The 20,500-nt window shown below is 41.5% G+C and overlaps 2 protein-coding genes across 3 annotated transcripts in view; one reads left to right on the forward strand and one right to left on the reverse strand.

Annotated features, from left to right (window-relative positions):
- On the reverse strand, positions 1-14,564 carry kcnj10a (potassium inwardly rectifying channel subfamily J member 10a). 2 transcript variants are annotated; one of them, XM_058625795.1, is made up of 6 exons: positions 13,916-14,564; positions 7,523-7,915; positions 7,006-7,217; positions 6,702-6,833; positions 6,225-6,402; positions 1-1,844 (listed from the first exon to the last, which is right to left on the reverse strand). In XM_058625795.1, the coding sequence occupies exons 2-6, from the start codon at positions 7,905-7,907 to the stop codon at positions 1,441-1,443; spliced, it is 1,311 nt and encodes a 436-aa protein (XP_058481778.1). In that variant the 5' UTR covers positions 7,908-7,915; positions 13,916-14,564; the 3' UTR covers positions 1-1,440. The 2 variants fall into 2 exon arrangements, with proteins under 2 accessions (XP_058481778.1, XP_058481777.1); XM_058625794.1 differs by lacking the exon at positions 13,916-14,564 and adding an exon at positions 8,360-8,433.
- The window catches only part of pnp5a (purine nucleoside phosphorylase 5a), a 19,954-nt gene continuing 10,280 nt past the window's right edge, over positions 10,827-20,500 (forward strand). Inside the window, exon 1 of the mRNA XM_058625797.1 lies at positions 10,827-10,848. The gene's annotated coding sequence lies outside the window, so the exon portion shown is untranslated. The remainder of the gene's footprint in view (positions 10,849-20,500) is intronic.

Genomic DNA, 20,500 nt, shown 5'->3' on the forward strand with positions numbered 1-20,500 from the left:
TTGTAAATGTATCAAATTTATTAAAGAAGGCACTTAAAGGTACATTAGCAGTCAGGAGAGTGAACTTACAGTATTCAGAGTGAGCCATATACAGTACACAGTGCAGGCAATGCAGTTTAAAAAAGAAAAAGTACAACCTCTCTGAAATATCTGAATCTGAAACAGTATCAGTTATTTTGAATATTGGATCACTGGGCTTCTATGAAGAGCAGAGGGTTTGAAGTGTGGCACTTTATTCATAATCAATTTCTTATAGCAATGAACGCAAATCCTCGATTCCCTCAAAAACTAAAACTTTGCTTCATGTCATTCAAACAAAAACACTCCAAAATAAGATCAATTAAGACGACGATTAAAGGCAAATTATACGACCTGCCTCAAAACGTGCCGCGATGTAATTTAAGTCATCATTTACGATGCATAATAAGAAGATCACTTTTTTTTTTTGTTAAAAAATTATGCCATTTTTAAAGTAGTCGATTAGCGAAATTCACTGGCACTTTTAGTATAAGTGGGAAAATGCAGAGTTGTCGGGACGTGAGAGCGACAATGATGTGGGAAATAAAATATCTTCACACGCTGTACGGAGGTACTTTAAACAGTTCATATGCACAATGTTGTCACACTCACAGAGTTCCTCATTTACAAGCATGAACAGACACTCGTGAAACCAAACATGACCACAAATACAATTATTTCATACAGTGCATTAAGATTCAAAGTTAGTTCAGTTACTCACGTAGTGTGAAATGCCACTTTTCTCTTAAGTTAAAGTGCTTTTAGTATTACTAAATATATACGTACCCAATAAGCAACAATGTTCATATCAAAGAATATTTTCACGTGGAACACATAATGTTGTTAGAATACTACAGTATGATAATATCCCTTTAAAATTAAAAATAATACAGTTTCCAGTATTTTCTTGAGAACTTTTGTAGGTATTTTATTAATAGTCTGTAATAAGTTCCCCTTCTATGTTTCCCCAAAAAAGTTCCCTTATATCATTTCTGTCATAATCAGGCCTGGTTCAGGGAATAAAGAAAAATAATTCAAGTCATAAAAAAAAGTTCTACACATGACAAAGGACCTGATATGGTTCTGTTTTTTTTTTTTTGTTTTTTTAACACAAAAAGTAAAAATAAACTTCTACATTGATGATGTTGTGCTGTACATTTGTCAATTTTGCTCCCTCTGATGTTCAGCTGCAGCCATTTTCAGTTTCTTCTCTTAGGGGTGTGTGTGTGTGTGTGTAGTGAAAAGTTGCCCAGATGCTTCATTTCCTGCCGAGTGTCCCACAATTTGAATGTGGGTGGGCAGCGTGTTGTGTTTGTGAGTGTGAGTGAGAATCAAACTCTTCTTCTCTTGAGAAGCTTGTGTTCTATCTCTTTATCTCAGTTTCATATCAACTTTCCGTGATCGCTTCCTGTCTCTCCTCCCTCAGACATTGCTAATACGCACACTCAGTGGGCTGCTATCTCTGATGCGTCCCCTCTCTCGTCCCCTCTCCTCTCCTCTGTAGCTCTCTTCCAGTCTCATCTTCTCCGCGTCCGTCCCGTCCTCCTTGCCGTTGGGGTAGCGCGGCGCCTGTGATGGCGGGCTCGGTGCCCGCTTGAACAGGGGTGGCGTTTTAGTTTTGGCCACTTTGTCAAAGAAGGCAAAGTTAGCCACGTATTTCCCTGCGGCGGACAGGGAGACAACGGGGGGGAACTCGTAGCCCCAGAGGATCTCGTCCGGAAGGTAAGATGTTCGAACCTGGCAGGTGGCTGAGGTCGGCTCGATTGTGGCACTCATGATCACCAGGAGCTCAAAGTCAGCCAGCTCTGGATCTGTCCAGCCACCACCTGAAGATTAAAGACACACTGAAGATTAAAGACACACTTATAACTTGATACAATTGTTATATATCTGCTCCCAGTCTCTTTCTCTTCAATCTTTACCTCAACTCCCTTTTATCCTTTCTCTTCCCCCGTTTCTCTCCCATACATCTCCCCTGTCCCCCATTTTCCTTTCACCCCAACCTGTCTAGGCAGATGCTGCACATCTTTAAGTCTGGTTCTGTCAGAGATTTCTTCCTGTTAAACGGGCGTTCTCTCCACTGATGCCTAGTGTTTGCTCATTGTCTGAATTGTTGGGTTTCTCTGCTCTCGATAATATTGTCCATGTACAGTGCCTTGAGATAATGTAGGTTGTGATTCCGCGCTATACAAAAAAAATTGAATTGAATTGAATTGAACAAAACATGTACAACATAAAAAAAAATACCATTTGCCAAAGCATAGAGGTGGTTTCATTTTATCCTGAAATGGTTTTACAACCAAGAGTAAAGAAACTAGATTAAGAAGCTGGAAAAACATTTTTACATTTTTGAAAAAAACCCTCAAACTGATTAATTAATCATCAAAATAGTTCACAATGAATTTAATTATTGATTAACTGAGTAACTGATTCAGCCCTAATTGGAATTGACTGGGAAAATATTTGGTCACCATTATATCATATTATATTATATTATATCATATTATATTATCCTGAAAAAAGGTAATGACACACAAACACCATCACACACATCCAAATAATGTCCAAAACATAAAAGTCCCTAAAACGTACACACACGCACACACACAAACTCTTATCACACACAGAGAGAGAGAGGGAGAGAGAGTAAACGCCACCGGTTGGAAACATTCCAGTCTCCTGCTCAACATGTTACAAACATGTAGAATTTATCTTTCACGTACGGACATGCGACACTGAACGCACACTAGCAGACATGTGCACTCACACAAGCACACACCTGCGTCAACAGGCCTCAGTCAGAAAGCTGCAGACTCACTCATCTGTCTAAACAGTCCTTACCCTAACCCAGACCCAGTCATGCTAACACCGGGGCAAAAACACCAGGTTTCGCAACCACTTGTGCTTGTATACAAGCGTGGTCGAGGGATTCTCTGTATTGAACCGTTGTGGGTGGTGCAAAGAAGCACCATCTGGAATTATGGAGGGATCTTACTAGCATGACTAGCAGCATCTGTTCAACTTGACCTTCTACTCACACTTACGCCATGCTGCTAAGTACCCTTTAACTTTGCCGTACATTGACCAATCTGCTCGAAACCTCATACGTGAGACAAGAAACCCACCCCGAACACGTTTACAGACATGGCCTCGACCCAACAGGAAGTCAGCATGGCTTAAGTGTCAATATTAGGTCAGGTTGAACAGATGTTTTGTTGGAAAATATGTTTATTAGACGGATTACCCAGAAGATCTGTCCGGAATATGTCAACATGGCCATGTTAGCATGCAGATGTTAGGGAATATAGCCTCTCTCAGAGTTGCTGCATTCGTTTCACAGGTTTTACATGCATTAGTATCTATCAGTATAAGCTAATAAATAGCCATGTTTCTGTCATGGTACAGTTTGGTTTGGTACAGTACGGTATGTTTTGGAATGGTAGGGCCTTCGGTCAGGCTTGTATTTTGACTTAGGCGGAGTTTGACTGGCTCCGTCAGCGAGATACGGAATGTGTGACATTGTACCGGTGCCAAAAACGAAAAAACAGCTCTTTTTCTCCAAATCTCTTTGGAGGGGTAGGGGCATAGGGGCTCACCTTGTTGAGGTACGTATGCATTCTCCAAACACTCCCATACTGTATTAAACTCCAGCTTTCCCTCTGTAGCCAATTCTCTCTCTGTTATCCTCCTCCTAATCACCCCATGCTCATGAGCTTCACAACAAACATGTTTGTTTCACACCGCTCTTGTTTGCAAGATCTGCCATTGTGACTTCCTGCCAATATACCTTTTATCTCGTCGACCGCGATTGCTTTTTCGACTTCCTGCGTCTGTTTGTGTGTGTAGTTCATATGAAGACATGATTAAGAGGAATGTGCTGATGCTCTTGCTCATTGGGTTTGTGCAGCCATGACATCTCTCCCCTAGACTGTCTCCACACTGTCCTGCCTTCCTGATCAAAGTCACACCATGCCAAGAACATTCACAGTATGTTGCACTGAAAGCCACTATTCATTGCTCCTATAGAACATTGTGCATGTCCTGAACATATACAAAAGTGAAAGTTTGCAGGAGGTTCAAATTAACTCCTGTCAAATGAACCCGGTTCGTGCAAAGTCACACTCCAATAGGAATGATCTCAGTTTGAACAGAATGTAGCGTGGTTTCGTTGTAACTTTTTATTGTAATTATTAATGTAAAACCATCATGCCTGGAGTTATTGTATACAATAATAAACATCAAGAAATTATTATTGAATTTTCTTGTTATTATGATTGGTAAACCACCCACATGATGGACGGAGAAATTAAGACTTAGCAACAAAAGCTGGCTATTGTCACCAGAGACAGCAACATACAAGACCACAATACTATAGCCAGTATAATGTGTACTACAAATAAGGATGATACAATTCTCAGTATCGTTATCGGTATCGATCCGATATTGGTCAGAATCCCTGGATTGGATATCGTAAAGAGAAAAATGTTAAATCCAATACCATCCAAACATTCTATACGCATTACTCTATATGAGTCATTTCGTGGGCTATTTATTTCTGCTTAATGGGAGAAGACTATTTGTGACAAAGCTAGAGAATTATATCTTGAAATTTCGTTGAAATAGCAACAGCACAAAATGTGTTGTTAACAGCTTCACAGTTTTAAAGGGCTTAAACGACTGCATCGGACTGATATCGGTATCGGTGGATACTTGAGGTTGTGTTATCGGTATCTTTTTCACGAAAAAGTGATATCTTGCCATCTGTAACTACAATAACATATCATCATTGAAGTAGGGATAGAGCAGAGAATGTTTAATAAACAGCATGTAAAGATCTACTTGTATGTATTCGAGAACAAATGGAACAGGTTCTTCCTTGAGTTATACCCCCACTCTCCCAACAAATTTCAGGAAACAAATTGGACAATGTGAAATGGTAAAATTGAAAGGGGAAGCAATGAAGGCTGAAGTAAATGAGTAGTAACATAAAGACATAAAGACGTATACTTCCACCAAAACCCCAGCAGCCCCTTTAAATTCAATAAAGTGAACTCCTTAGACACAGACATGGCTGAAAAAAAATTTCTAAAAGGTAAAAGTCTGCATGTCAAGTGATGCCACGAAGAATAACGAAAGAAGCCGGATACGACAAATGACTGGTGTGAAGGTTTAAATGAAAGCAGTGTTCAGAGTCCGTCAGCACCGATGCCACCGAAGCTTCCAGCGCTGAGAGTTCTGAGCCGCTGTAAGTGGATCTGTCCGGGCTTCGTGTCAGCACCCCAGACTGTACAGCATTGTGCTCTAATGAGGGGTGTCTCTCCAGTGAACTCTCTCTCACACACATTCCAGCCAGAGAGAAGCCCTCTCCTCCGGTGCCAAGCCAGCCCAACTCTGGACAGCTCAAGGCGGCCAAGCACGCAGCACATGATTGTAAATACCAACACACCTACATACACATACAGTGCATACTTATACATGCAGTTACTCGCATTTCCTGAGGCAACGGACACTGTGAGGATGTACGTGAAAAGGCTGGATGAGATAAACTGAGACATTCATTCAGATACTACACATCCATGAAGATGGCCCAGTTTGAGCCTGTGTGTAAATTAACTACAAATTCTCAATTCATGACTGCTGCCAGCCACACAGCATAAATTGAGACGTGAAGGCGGGTACATATGGGCAATTCGGTAATCAACACGACCAATTATATCATTCAGATTGCATGGAATGATTGGCTGGTGTACCTGTCCGTCCCTGACCACACTGACCATTTTCTCAAGGCATATGAGTACACCACTGAAGCAGAGACGATACCTAGAAGTTAGCGAGCAAGTCGCGATAACGGCTTCCAGAGTCTTGGGCAGTGAGCTTTCATGAGAGGGTGAACTGGAGGGGATGGGATGTATCGTTTGCGCTTTCTTTCAACGTGAAACCAGCAATTGTTATTACTTTTCCTGATGTTTAACCACACTACAACATGTTCTAGTCAAGACCAGACTGAGATAAGACTGAGACCATGGTAGGGCAGATGGATTCGTCTTGGTTTTTGACTTGGTGTTGGTCTTGACCACATGAACACATTTTCCTTTTCTGTTGTGGTGCTCAGTTCAACAAAGCTACAACACCTCCCGGTTTTTAGGACATCCACATGCAAAGACTGTATGTCAGGCGGTAGGTTTTTGTCTTATATATAGACCTACCTTTAGATGCCCAGGCTCGAAGAGGGCTGTTGTCGTCAATGATGTGGTAGAAGGTCAGGGGGATAATGAGGAAGGGGCTGTCACTGGACGTGTCCACCTGAAAAGGCACGTTGCGCTGATCAAGCCGCACCGTCTCACCCTCCTTTGTTAAAGACGTCTGGAGCAACTTCCCCGTCACCTGGGAGCCAAGATGGAGTCAGTAAATGTAGCCAAGAGGTGGCAGAAGGCATCCTGTAACCAAAAGCCCCCAGGTTTAATACCTGAACTGGCCAATATCCACATCAGTAGTGATGTTTTTGGGCCAATGCACTGACTGATATATTCAGTTTGTGTAGGAAATACTTAATGAGAACCAAGCATTTAAATGTTTTATTGGTAGGATGTGACTCAAGATGAATTCCAGGCCTACATAAGGAGTACATAAACATTACTAGGGACAAAATCTTCGCATATGAGCTCTGCAGGAAAATGTCTTACCTGACATCCTAACAAAAGGCTTTTACGCATGTTCGCTACTCGGATCATGAGGCAGGGACGACCTTCGTGGTTCGACACGACAGCGTGTTGACTAAACTTCACGGTCTCACCTCTCTTCTTGGGACGAGCAACCTGCAAGATGAAGAACACGCGGATAATCTGGTTATCTTTTTATAGATGTAATGCCCAGTAGGGGCTTGGTGATGTCAAATGGCTCAACAGTGGAGATAATTTGACAAAACACGTTTTCATCCAATTTTCCAGTTTTGGTTTTGTTCTGAACTATACTATACTACCTAAGTACCTTTGCAAGAAAAGTGCCGGTGATGAAGATCTCCATCACCATGGTGATGACAAGCTGCACAATGAGCAGGATAATGGCGACAGGACACTCCTCTGTGATACACCGGAAACCATAGCCAATCGTGGTCTGAGACTCCAGGGAGAAGAGGAAGGCCCCCGTCAGGGTCTTCACCTCCATTACACATGGCGTGTGGTTGGAGGGCGGGTCAAACTCTGGAGGAAATTTTGGGGTAAGCAAATTACAAAGGAACATTATTGTCCTTCTCTGAATGTCCTGCCAGGTCTTTCTCATGCTCAAGACAGTATTCCCATGTGTCCTTCAGTACTTATTCACAAAAAAACACTTGTCATGCATTTGGAAGACAGAATTTGTGTCAAATAGAGGACATCGTTGTTTGAGGGGAAATAAGAGGTGGGGGCAGGTCATACAGATGTTCTACTGACACCCAAAGAGAGGTTGTCTTTCTGTCTTTCCTGCCTTTTATTTACACACTCCTCCACCAATCCTTCCATCTTACCCAGTAGGTCTCCATGCACCATCGCTACCAGGTACCAGAGAATTCCGAACAGGAACCAGGTCCCGGCGAAGGTGGCAGAGAACAGGAAGAACTTGTAACGCCATTGCATGTCCAGGAACGTTGTCCATAGGTCGCGGAGGTACAGCGCCCCCCGCCCACTTATGTGCTCAATACGCACGTTGCTCCGCCCATCTTTGGAGAGGACACGTCGCCTTCTTCGCAGAGCACAGGGCCCGCCAGCCCCGGCTCCTCCTCCACCGGCACCCGCCCCTCCGGCCACACTTGCGGGGCCCAGTAGGGGCTTGGTGATGTCTGTCTGTGTCTGGGAGTGGCAAACTTTCTGTGGGGAGGAGCCTTCTGAGGAGGGAGGAGTGGCTGAGGTCATGGCTGGCACTGCATGGGGTTGGAGACAGAAAGAGAGGACAACAAGCGTTAACCAGAACATGACTTCAAATTAACAGCAGGTGTGCAAGAGGGGAAATAAACGAACACTTGATAATGAGAATGATGACAGTGCGGAACATTTGAGAGGAGAGGGAGATGGCGACGAGGAAGGGGATTAGAAGCACATTTTTCACCACACAGTGTTGTGGCTGTCCACAGTCGTCCATTAAAGCCCCTTTCTCCTTTCAATGGAGGCAGCTGGCCTTGTCAAAATAAAAGCCCCCCTTTCAGCATGAAGGCACAGCTGCTCTTTCACATTAAAAGCGTGATAGTGCCGGCCGGTCGGTCTCACAGGCCGACATGAGAGGACACTATTCACTGTTATTCCACACGAACAAAAAGAAGTCTTTAATTTTGTAACACATACACTACCAGTCAAAAGTTTGGACACACCTTTCCATTTACTTGAATGAGGTTGAAACCTCATATATTGGGGTCTTTTTCCGCAGGTTTTTACTTGAACACAAACCACAAATTTGGGGGTGGGGGGGGGGGGGGGGTGTAGGTACAGTACTAGTACTAGCTACTGCATTACATTTACTTTCTTTTATGAAGTTTTGTTTTTGCCACTTCTGGTGGCCTTGGTGGAGGTTTGGCAGAGGTTTGGTGGAGGTCTCCTCTTTTTTTTGTCTCCTAGTCTCACTCAGTGTTTGCTAAATGGCCCTTTTGTCTTAAACTGCCTCTGCTTAGGGTTAGGGTTAGCGTGACAACACCAACGCCTAATGTAATGGCACAAAAAACAAAACAGCAAAAAAAACAAAAAGCCAGAGAACCAAAGTGATGTGATACTCTCTGTCCGTTTTGACCCTTCTCTCTCCTCTCTCCACGCCACGGCTCACACTGAGTGAGTGAATGAATGAATAGAGAGCTGTGTTGATGCTCTGAATACTGACATGTGGGGGGGGGGGGAGCAGGGAGCAGAGGGAGGCGGGGTCAAGAGGAGGAGGAGGAGGAAGAGGAAGAGGGCCATGTGATTGGGCCTGTCCATCTCTGGCTCAACTCTGAACTCTGAGGAGCTCCTGCCCACACACACAACAAACACACACTCGTGTATGTTGTGTATGCAATTTACCGTCCAATAGAAAAGACGTAGGACATTTTATGAAGCGTCAGCCAATCATACATATATTGATATAGTGCCTGACCATAAATGTCAATAAACACAACGATAGGTACAAGTTTGCAGTTTTGTTCAAGGTTATGAATGAAGACAAGAATGTAACAGAGTAAACTGATCACCAATGTTGCATATATGTACAGTTCAAGTGCGCAGAGGTGCAGGGATTTGTATATGAACTGATGTAACACTGAGTCCAGATTCTATCAGTCTTGCCATCTTGATAGCGCCTTCTCACAGCTACTATGGACTAAATAAATGGACATAGCTTTATTTTTCCCTGGGACACAAAAATCAGATTTTAAAACACTTATGATCACGGACTTTGACCGAAAATAAGATTAAACATGCCTTGTTTTTTTACTCAGTTTTTACTGTGTATGTTCAAGGTTTCACCCTCTGGTCCAGGTTCCAGCAACGCGCTCAAACAAATAGATTTATGTAATCCCATTTATTAGCTTCATATCATGTTCTCTTGACGTCTTGTTCAAAGTCCAACCATTGTTTGGAAAACAGTTGAACCTCAACTGCTTGTCTGCATTAACTGAGCACAATAACGAGATTAGCATATATGTTTCCAGGTTCCAACCATCTTTGGCTTTTCAGACTTTGCTGTTTCAATCTTATACGGTGTCGTTCACAGGTGTAGTTTCATTTTTTAGACGTGTATAATGCCCAGTTAGTTAAGAATGTAAATATCAGTAGTTATTGGCCTGGAAATTAAATGTTATTTAGTCGCTAAATAAGAGATTATCATGGATTTGCAGTAGTGGAGGCTGTTAAACGAGATGGTGAAGCATAGTAAAAAAAAAAAAATACCATATGAAACCACTATTTATTCATTATTGTAGTACATTGGTATGGACCCCACGAGGAGTAGCTTTGATCTACATGTATAAGTGGCATTGGTGTTTATCTATAAATAACATCATCAGATATCAGAACAGTGTCAGGGTTACGCAACAAAGCTCACATTGTTCCCACTGAGGTCTCAATCTTGATATCAAACCGTAAAGAAAAGTCATTATCTTATCGGGCAAAGTCAAGTAAAGTTTATCTGCTGCTGTTATAGACGGCAAAAGAAAAACAACTCAAGCGTAATGGCTCCAAGTCCCGTGTCGTCACACGAGCAGAAAGAGTGACAGAAACTGAGCCATCGCAACTTTCCTCTGCAGTACATTGGTAAGTTCTGTGCTGTTTATGTGTCTTTTACTTCAGTATTATTGTCCAGACTTGGCAGAGAGAACACATTTTCAATATCGGATGATCGCATTTGTCTTGATTGTGATCAAATTGTGAAGTCCTGCTGAACTTCTCACTTTGGGTAACTCTTCTTGGATATCCAAACCAAACACTCACATACGGGAAAGGGCGTAGCTGAGTATGCATACACTTCTTGTGTTTGGGGATTGTTCGACAGCATTACTGACTACTGTCGTGAAAAGTAATGAAAGTCAGCCAACAGTGAAACTGAATCGTAAAATAAGTAGTTGGTAGTTGTTGTAGTTGGATGACGAAGATGAAGCTCACTCGTGCGGCAAAACTGGACATTTCCTTCTCAGAAAGTATTTAGGATTACGCCAGAAAGTCGCTAGCACTGTCACTAATCACTTTTTTGAAGAAAAAAAACTTGTGTTCATTTGATTAAGTTCATATTTCACCAAAGAATCAACACGTGTGAAGTGTGTCTCTCTCTCTCTCTGACAGTTTTACTGATTCACTTGGACGTTGACTTTTCCCCGCTCGCTGGACAGCCACACTCAAGGTTAGGATGTCTTCCTCTGTGTCCGTCTCTCTGTGTCCGTCTTTCCCCTCTTGTCCCGTGTGCACAAGAATCCATTGTTTACGAGAAGATGAAAGGGACAAAAGCCACCATTGAAAAATACGACCGGGTGAGCGAATGAGGGAAAGAGCGAGCAGGACCGAGTGTCAAAGTGTGTGGTGTGTGTGTGTGTGTGTGTCGTTTGTTGCGAGTGTGTTGTCCTTGACATGGTGAGGGGGCAGAGGGGAGAGAGAATAATTGGTTTTGGAGGGGGAGGATTGAGCGAGTTGAGCATCGGGTGACAAAAAGAGAGAAAGAGGGAAGGTTGAGAGGAAGAGGGGTTCGCGGAGTGAAGGTGGAGAAAACAGATGGGTGACAAAAGACAGTCATTAGTATTCCAGAGGAGCGAGTAATCCCTGCCACTTTGTCCGGCGTCCACATCCTGAAAAGCCTCCGTGCGACACAACGTGAAAGGCTGTGCGAGTTCTGTCCACAGCACAGCAGCCGGGACGCTGCGATTAAGAGACTGTGCAAACATCAACAGCGCAGGCCGTGCCAAGGCGGCATCTGCTCGGCCAACACGACGCGACTGAACCACAAACTTTTTATTGGAGTCAAACTGAGCACCGAGCACTGACTCAGCTCTGAGCCAGAGCCCGAGTGAATGAGTTGATAAGAGACATGTCACAGAATCAAGAAAGAAAGGTTTACCAAACCATTTTCCACAGAGATACGCTCCAGCATTCCAAGACATTTTAGACAATGCTTCCAACTTTGTGGCAACAGTTTGAGGAAGACCCTTCTCTATTCCAACATGACTGCGACCCAGTGCACAAAGCAAGGACGATAAATGCTATATCATCATAATACTTTGAGTTTGGTGTGGAAGAACTTGACTGACCCGCACCGAGTCCTGACCTCAACCCCCAACGAGCACCTTTGGGAGGAACTGGAACAGAGATCGCAAGCCAGGTCTTCTCGTCCAAAATCAGTGCGTGAAGGAGGTCATATTCCCATAAAACACTTCAAAAATCTTGGGGAAAGTCTTTCAAGAAGAGTGGAAGCTGTTCATTTCTCCACTCTTCAAAACACAATGACCATAACCTTTTGAAGACATCTATATATCTGTTCATCCAAAGGATGCTAAACACTGACTTTTCCAAAAATGAACTTTCTTCAACGGCTCGTTAATGCAAATATCCAGTCAGCCAATCACAGCGAAGCAACTTAATATATTTAGGCATGTAGACGTGGTCAAGACGAGCGGCTGAAGTTCAAACTGAGTGTCACGAACATCTCTAGAGTTGACGGACAATGGTCCCGAAAATAAACTGCAAAAACCGTCTCGTCAAGGTCAGAGAAGTCTAAGTTGTGACAGTGACAAAGAAGCAGATGAACCACAGCAGCAGAAGACCACAGCAGGTGCTACTTTATTTGGTGTCCTCTGGATTTAATGAATGTATTTTATGCAATCTAATCTACCTCTCATCCCATATAAGATCACTTAATCCTTCAAACCCTCCCCACACCAAAAAACAAACAAATCCTGCATGGACTTTTAATTGCGTTTCCTAATACTCCTGACCATTTTGACCATGTCTATGTCTTCCACCAAAAATACAGACCACAAAAAAGCAAATATAGCAAATGTTAAAGTACAAATGCACCAAGTGCAGACAAATCACATATTCCACTGTGGTTGTGCCTCTGCAGCGCCTCAGATTTTGCAGAATCCTACATGCAATTTCCTGAGAAGTCAAATAAATTCCCCGCCAAGTTTTGACAGATGCAAGGGTTTTTTTTCAGATAGTTGGTTTTAGAAAGTGCCAGAAATGTTGTTGGTGTCAGACGCGTGGGTTGAACTTTCAAGTGCATGCCTATCTCTGCCAATGTAAAGTGTTTTCATGTTGTTGTTGTTTTTGGCCTGATTCGGCATCATTAATCACTTTAAGGTGACCTTTATGTCAACGGCAGGAAGTAAAAGTGACCTGTAACCATGGCGATCGGGCAAGTGTCCGTGTCCAGCAGACCGTCCAGTAGCTCCATCTAAATCTAACACTTCCCCAAACCTCCAGCCTCCACTTCCTCGGCCCAGAGTAACTCACAGAAGAGTTACGACTAAATTAAACAACCGCAAGCAGCTGCTGGAAATTTAGCACCGACTTTTACCATCTTCATCCAAGTCGGTAGCAGCCAGTGATCTGTCTCCCTGCTGTAAATCGGACAGTTTTACTACCGTCATGGTGCTGATGAGGAATTCTCTGTGGGGGTCAAGGTCGAGGAACCAGGATATTTGTTCTTTCTTTCTTTAAACCTCTTTCGAAAACATCTTATAATATATCTGTGCTGTGGTTCTTCTCAGGTCACTGCAGGACATTATTTATTTGCAACAACATGCATCTAAATGTTCACACATATTTTTGCGAGAAACCTTTACGGAAGGTCAAAAGGTCAATCTGAGGCAACAAAATGCCGACTTTTCTTGGAATGAATATTGGAAGAATCTAAACCAGAGGTCTCAAAGTCGTGGCTCACGGGCCACATTAATATCAAATTGTAACAAGAACTGGCCCCCAAAAATATAATACTAAATAGGATTGTTAGCGATTTCCATAAACAGTGAGCAGTATTTTTATACTAATATTAATACCTACGGTTTTATGAATCACACTTTTAAGTATTTAGTATATATAAAAATATATATAGATATGAGCATATTTAATGTTTTTATTACAATTTTTGATTTTTGCATGATGAATATGTTTTTTATTGTGAACCGTGTATCGTTCCATATCATAACAAACACTTTTACTTTGAAATTCTGTAAATGTCATCATGAATATTGTTGGAATATTGTGAGATGATCTAAAGCTTTTAAGCTTTAAGCTCCAACATAGTTTAACTTTTTTTATGCACTAATATCTCTCTAGAAATGCAGTGCAAGAAACTGAATCAGGCACATGTGCAGTAAACACGACAAAACATTTCATTTCGAACAATAAAACTCCCAAGAATGAGACAAAGATGCAGACGCAGATGCGTCTGAAATTGAGTTGTTTGTGTGTCTTACCTTCCTGTCGACCGCAGCTTGGAAAACGTGAAGATCTAGTTAATTTCGTTGTTCAGCAAACATGTGGAGGGAAAAAAAAAATGTCTCTACGTCTGACTTGTTGGGAGAGTAATTTCAGGCTTTTTAAACGACACTTCTCTCACTCTCTCGCTCTCTCACTCTCTCCATTTGACATCACATTGTTTTCTTTTGCCGTGTGTCGTCCCCTGAGTTTGTTTGGAAAACCCTCAGAAGAAAAACATGGACCCCTGGACGAGCGGGCGGTCGGTCGGTCAGCGTCTCCCTCAGGACACTGGTACTGGTGGCACCGGTTCTGGCTCACTGTTACTGGGTCATTATGTAATCAGATGAGCACAGTTTGCACCTCTTCTTCTTCTTCTTGCATGTGGGACAGAGTGGGAGACGTTTAAGACGCTGATGCTGTCCACTCCTCCAGGACCCCCCACTACATGCCTCTCTGTATAAGTATTCAGTCAGCCGCTGTTTCACGACATTTTTAATTCATTAATTCAACTCTCCTCCCAGTTTCTCCTCCTACCCTCCCTCTCCGTGTCCCTCTCCCTGACTGTACCCGATAAATGGGCCTCTTTGTTGCGAGGCCTCCTCCGCTGTTTCAGCCTTTGTCAACTTTCTCATGTAAATGTTTGATGGTTATAAGATACAAGCCTGGAAGTTGCTCCATGAAACGGAGGCGTTTACAAATCAAAGACAGAGGGGGAAAAAAACAGAAAGAAAAAAAAAAAAAAAAACATAACAGGGCTCTTTTTTTCCAGTGCACATGGCTTCTTGTGCCGTGAATGGATAATGTCGGTGATTCTCTCTGAGGCTGTGCCACGTCCGCCGCCGGCGAGGAGGAGCTTTATACTACGCACAGTCCTGATGTGAATGGACGAATCAATTCAGAAAGTAACAAGCGTTGCACCGACAAACACTGCTGTTGTGGTGGAGTGTCTTGCAGTTGTCATGGACGAGTTAATCTTTTCTCCAGTGTTCCTTGAACCCCTCTTTATTTCAGTGTCTGGGGCCTAATGTGACCAGTGAATTTTAACCACTCTTATAGTGTATAGCCCCTGGTATACTTCCACACACTTGCCGCACACCAAAGACGATATGTAGCGTGTCACGTAACGCGAACCTTGGTATACTCACGCGTCAGGGTCCTGTAGTATCCCACATCACCATCGGGGGGCGGTATAAGTCTGGACCCAGGGAATAGGACGCATTCCTACCAAAGAAGAAGAGAACGATGCTACAGCTGCCTTGGACATATCTGGTTCGAGCGGCTCATCAGCTGAAAGGCCAGTCGGGCAGGGGAGTCAGGGTGAGGCTCAGACGACTATCCTTGGCGATTACATCTGTTGTCAAAATGTTTTTACTGCTTGGTGAGCAGGGCTTAATACTCCACCTATTGGTGGGGTGGAAGTTCAGTTCCCACATGCACAACGCGCTCTTTGCTCTTTATATTAAGTAATACATGGTAAAAGGTGAACAGGACCGACAGTGAAGAGGACTGACAATAGATCCCTGAGGAACTCCTGAGGTTACTTGTAACCTGGACTTTCAAAACGAAGTGAAACTTAAGCAAACAAATGTAAAAAAATGAGAAGGTTCCAAATTCTGGGCTGACCCTACTTGCTGACCCCTGACCTAAACAGTGTTATCCCTAACCTTAACCAATTAATACCTAACCCTAACCTTAACCTAACCACATGAAATTAGTCCTAATTTTAACCAGTTCCTAAGAAATTAGGTTAGATTTACAACTACTACTAAAACTAAGTCTTCCTCCACTGGTTATTACAGAATCACAGAAGAGATAGAAATTTTAACACCAGCACTGTTGTCAAATTATTTTGAAGGCTTGGAATATGTAAGTACAGATAAATGCAAAAATAGCAATATAAGAACAATATAAAAATAATCATTATCATCATTATGGTCACATTTATATTAAGATATCATGACCCTACAGGTAAAAAAAACCCACCATTCATAGGAATACTATGTGAATACACCGGTGGTGCAACAACAAACCTATATAACATCGTCTAACTCCCTATAGAGTTAATCCACTTCCCTAAAGGAGCAGTCTAACAGATTTATTATAAATCTTATAAAGGAAGTAAAGAGGGTAGTGTCGGCCAATCAAAGCCGGGCTTTTAAGTTTGTTTTGACAGTGCTTAAAATTTACCTTATGTGCTTATGAGAGCCATGAATCCACAGCAGAGGCTCACCGCACAATAAAGCAGGCTCATCGCGATATGTGGCCCTGCTGGTTTCACACGCACATCAATCTGTGGGGCCCCTCCAGCCTGCCAGTGGGTGTTGTTCCCCCACAATACCTTCTCTCGTCCGGTAGATTTCGGGGACTCCTCTTAAGCCAAATAAATGGGGCCCTGCATCCATAGGGGTCTGGTTCATATGCATCCTCAGCTTCCTGGGTCAATAACACTGTACGTGCAGAGAAACAACAAAGATTTAATTGTAGTGACAGTATTTCTTCATGTACTATGACATGAACAATGGGATTTTAGAAATACTGAAATAGAGATCCTGTATGAGCCTCTGTGTACAAGTGTTTGTTTTCCGCTGCTTGCTTAGCTGGTTCGTGGCTTGTTTTATTCCTCGGTCTCTTGCTTGTTTGGTTCCTTGGTTGGTCGGGTGTTTACTTAGTTGGTTGTTGTATTGTTGATTGGTTTATTGGATAGCTGTGTGGTTACTTGGCTGCATGTTTGCTTTCTTGTTACTTGGTTAGTTGTGTGGTCACTAAGTTGATTGGCTGCTTATGTGGTCACTTGTATGGTTTGGTAAAATGGTTGGTGGTTGGTTGTTGGTTGGTCAGACAGGTGCTTGCTTGTTTGGTTTGGTTGAATGGTTGTGTGGTTGTTTAGTTGGTGGTTCAGTTGGTTGGTTGGTCGGCAGGCTGGCTGGCTTATTGAATGGTTGGTTGGTTGCTTGGTCACTAGGTTGGTTGCTTGGTTGGTTTGGTTTGGTTGGTTAGTTGACTGGTTGGGGGGCTGGCTTGTTGATTGATTGGTTGGTTGGTTGGCTGGTTGGTTGGCTGGTTGGTTGGTTGGCTGGTTGATTGGTTGGCTGGTTGGTTGGCTGGTTGGTTGGTTGGTTTCTGGGATCCACAATTGTCAAAGACAACATCTTGAATCCAGGAGATCTTGAATCCAAATGAGTTTCAACTGTCGAATGGTTTCATCTAGAGTTTGGTACAAAAATTCATATTTTACTAAAGATGAACAGCAATGAGCCCTAAACATTTTACTTTTATGTGCAAAACAAATAACTTTCCTACAAGGAACAGTATCATTTAGGTTCCAGGTCACATGCTAATATGCTAAACATAACAAATATTACCTCACATCAGCAAATTAGAACAACCTCCAATGGATAACATGGAACGACACACTAAGCAGAAGACCCTACAGGCTCAATACTACACTGTACTGTATTTAACCCGCACTGTATCTATGAAAAGATGTGACCTTGCTTTGCTACAAGAAACCAAGACATTGCTTCTCTGTTGTCACATCGGCGAGAGTTTTAGGAAAATTATGTCACAGAGGTCAAAGAGAGAGAGAGAAAAGGGTGTTACAGAGGACGGAAGAGAACAAGCAGACAGAAAGAGCAGACGTTAGAGACCAGGCCACAGGAGAAAGGCGTTTGACGGCAGGATGAGTGACATTGAATGAGGAGGTCGGGAGGAAGGAGAGAAAGTTGTACACAATGAGGAGCAGACGGAAGGTTCCCTCCTTTTTTCACCTTCATCTTCCTTTTTTTCTACCTCTTTCTTTGTTGACCTGCCTCCATAGGTCAGGATGAGGTTTGGGTTTCCATCACATGTTATTGCCCAGCCCAAAAAGTTTGTCTTTTTGTTATTTGTCTATTAACGCCACCCTCACACACAGCTATTCTTCTTAGGCCACTGCACTGAATTCCATTCATTTAGACAGCCGCAACGGGGAGCAAAACCTGGCTAAAACTAAACTTAACCATAACCACAAATCAAATCTTAGCCTTAAACTTAACCAGTGCCTCAGAAATGAGTTTCTGCCACATTAGGACCAGGTTTTGGTCTCAATCAGGATGCCAGAGAAGGTCCCAAAGAGGTAACAAACACAAGAACATGCATATCTTGTAAAGTAAAATTACCAAAAAGGATTTTACCTATAAGAAACAGGTCTGGTGCCAACATTATGGCAAAATAGAGAGAAATTAATGAATATCTTATTTCGGATTTATTTATATAAAAAGTAAACATAAAGTGAAAAGAGAATAGGCGGAAGCATGTGACTTATTATTAAGGAAAAACCCAGAAAATAAGAACTTCTTGCATGTTTTTCCTACATGTCTTTTTTTTTATAAAATACAATTAATGATACATATGGGCCAAGCAAATACACAATAAAATGACTAATGAGTTGTCAAAGTTTACATTTCTGTATATTTTAACACTTTATTTCATGCATATGCCGCATGTAAACCTCAGCTTTATTTTACATTGAATATACAATATAGAATTTTTTTTTAAAAAATGATAATTTTCTTTCTTTAATATTTTTCTATTTTGCATATTCCCTAGATGTGTTTCATTTACTTTAATTATGTGTTATTTACTTTTATTTTGTTGTCTGTCTTTGTGTAATAAATGATCAATTACTCAAAATACAAAAAAGGCTGAACCTGGTGTTAGATGTAATCAGTAGTAGCGGCCTCTAGATGTCGCCACTGCTCTTTAACAATAAGCCAGGTCAGTGTCATTCTGAGGCAGTGATGTTATGTACATAACATTAATTTGTTTATTCATTTATGTTATTTTACAATTGTGACACTTCGAGTCCCACAAAGGAAGGTAAGACAGGAAGTCAGAAGCTGGTTATGATATTTATAGTATTTGAAATGCATTTCCATGGTTAAATTTAGGCCTAATATCAGTATTCTTTACATTTGAGGCTCTGTAGTCGATTTAATTGATGTTAATTATATATTTTTCTAATAAACAATTCAGTTGTATGGGACCATGACGTAGTCCTTACATTGTATGAGTAATACAGGGTTTCTGTTGCTGATGAAACTCCTTTTTTGAAGCATATTTACATGTGGAATATCTGAGAAATCATCCTCATCTTAATTTTGTAACTTGTTTGATTCTTGCAAGATTTACATCGGACTGACTTGCTTGTGACTTACTGAAGAGAGCGACAGGCAAATATGAACAAAACAGAACTAATTTGAATGACTTAAGACCAAGACCTCAAAAAAGAAGAACCCTTTAAGGAAAAAAGGAAACTATATTAAAAACTAGTTTTTACTCTCTCCTCTCTGGTGGACTTTATAAGACCATGAATATCAATAACTAAATGTATGACATTATAGGAACAAAAGAAAATGCAGATTAATCCCTTTTGCCGCGTGACTCTGAAACTCAATTTCCACTCATGTGACTCGTGTGCAGACAGATCATAAAATAAACATACGTGAACACACATCATGAGCACAAGGTCCTGGTTAGTACTGTCACACTGAGTTAAGAAAATGATGCAAGTCATGTTTTGTGTGACGTTCACAATCTAAATACCTCAATTAGCACACTCAAAACTATTATAAATCCTATTGAGGTTGTCCTCATCAGCCTTGACTGCATCCTATGTTCAGAGACACGTCACTGATAACAATGGTGTCGCAAATTCTGATCATGTGTTTGTTTGTAGCGCCACCTAGGTCAGAAAGATTCTGAATAAATACCTAATTGCAATTATTTTTGACTGAAATTGCAATTTTCTATGTAATTACTCAAATTTTCATTGAAAAATATATTTATTTATAGTATTTGAAATGCATTTCCATGGTTAAATTTAGGCCTAATATCAGTATTCTTTACATTTGAGGCTCTGTAGTTCATTTTATTGATGTTAATTATATATTTTTCTTATAAACAATCTTAATCTTAATTTTGCTGATATTATATGTTTTATGGTGTCAATATGGACTCTATCTATCTATGTATGTATCAATATCTATGTCTATCAAGTTATTTGTTTAATTAATAGAGTCATTTTTCACCATCAGTATGTTTATATTGTGAACTATTTGTCAGAATATCCAAAGTTTTCTGAAATAAATTGATTTATTATTCCCTTGACTGACCAACCTGGTGGCTTGTAGCCATGGGAGTTTGAGACCGACGATGTTATCTACTGACCACCACTTAAATAAAGACATTAAGGGACACGTGCAGTCACCAGTATCTCGCAGAGCTACCATGAAAAATGTGAAACCATGTGATAAGGACTAATTTCTCTTTAAGCTCATATTTGCAGCCCTATCAAAGAAATTCACAGTTGACCTTAATCCTTTACAAAGGTAAAAAAAAATGTAGTATTAAATTGCAATTTTTTCCTCGTAAAATTTGTGGTAAACTCACAAAGAAGCACAAAGAAACAACTCTTTAATCTCATAAACCAGTGTTGCTAAATGGCCTTCAGGAGAAAACACTTACCTCATTCACACACACAAATGTAAATTTGATTTCACCTTCACAGTTTTTGTTTAGTCTAACGTGCTGCAGCTTGGATT

The sequence above is a fragment of the Solea solea genome, chromosome 3 (genome assembly GCF_958295425.1).
Source record: "Solea solea chromosome 3, fSolSol10.1, whole genome shotgun sequence".
Taxonomy (NCBI): Eukaryota; Metazoa; Chordata; class Actinopteri; order Pleuronectiformes; family Soleidae; genus Solea; species Solea solea.

Excerpts from the sequence above, each read along its gene's own strand:
- kcnj10a (XM_058625794.1), bottom strand. The coding sequence starts at position 8,393 with ATGAGGTTTCAACCTCATTCAAGTAAATGGAAAG. Across the intron at positions 7,916-8,359 it reads TCATTCAAGTAAATGGAAAG|TGCCAGCCATGACCTCAGCC; the intron begins GTGTGTCCAAAC and ends AACCCCATGCAG. Across the intron at positions 1,845-6,224 it reads TCGAGCCTGGGCATCTAAAG|GTGGTGGCTGGACAGATCCA; the intron begins GTAGGTCTATAT and ends TTTAATCTTCAG.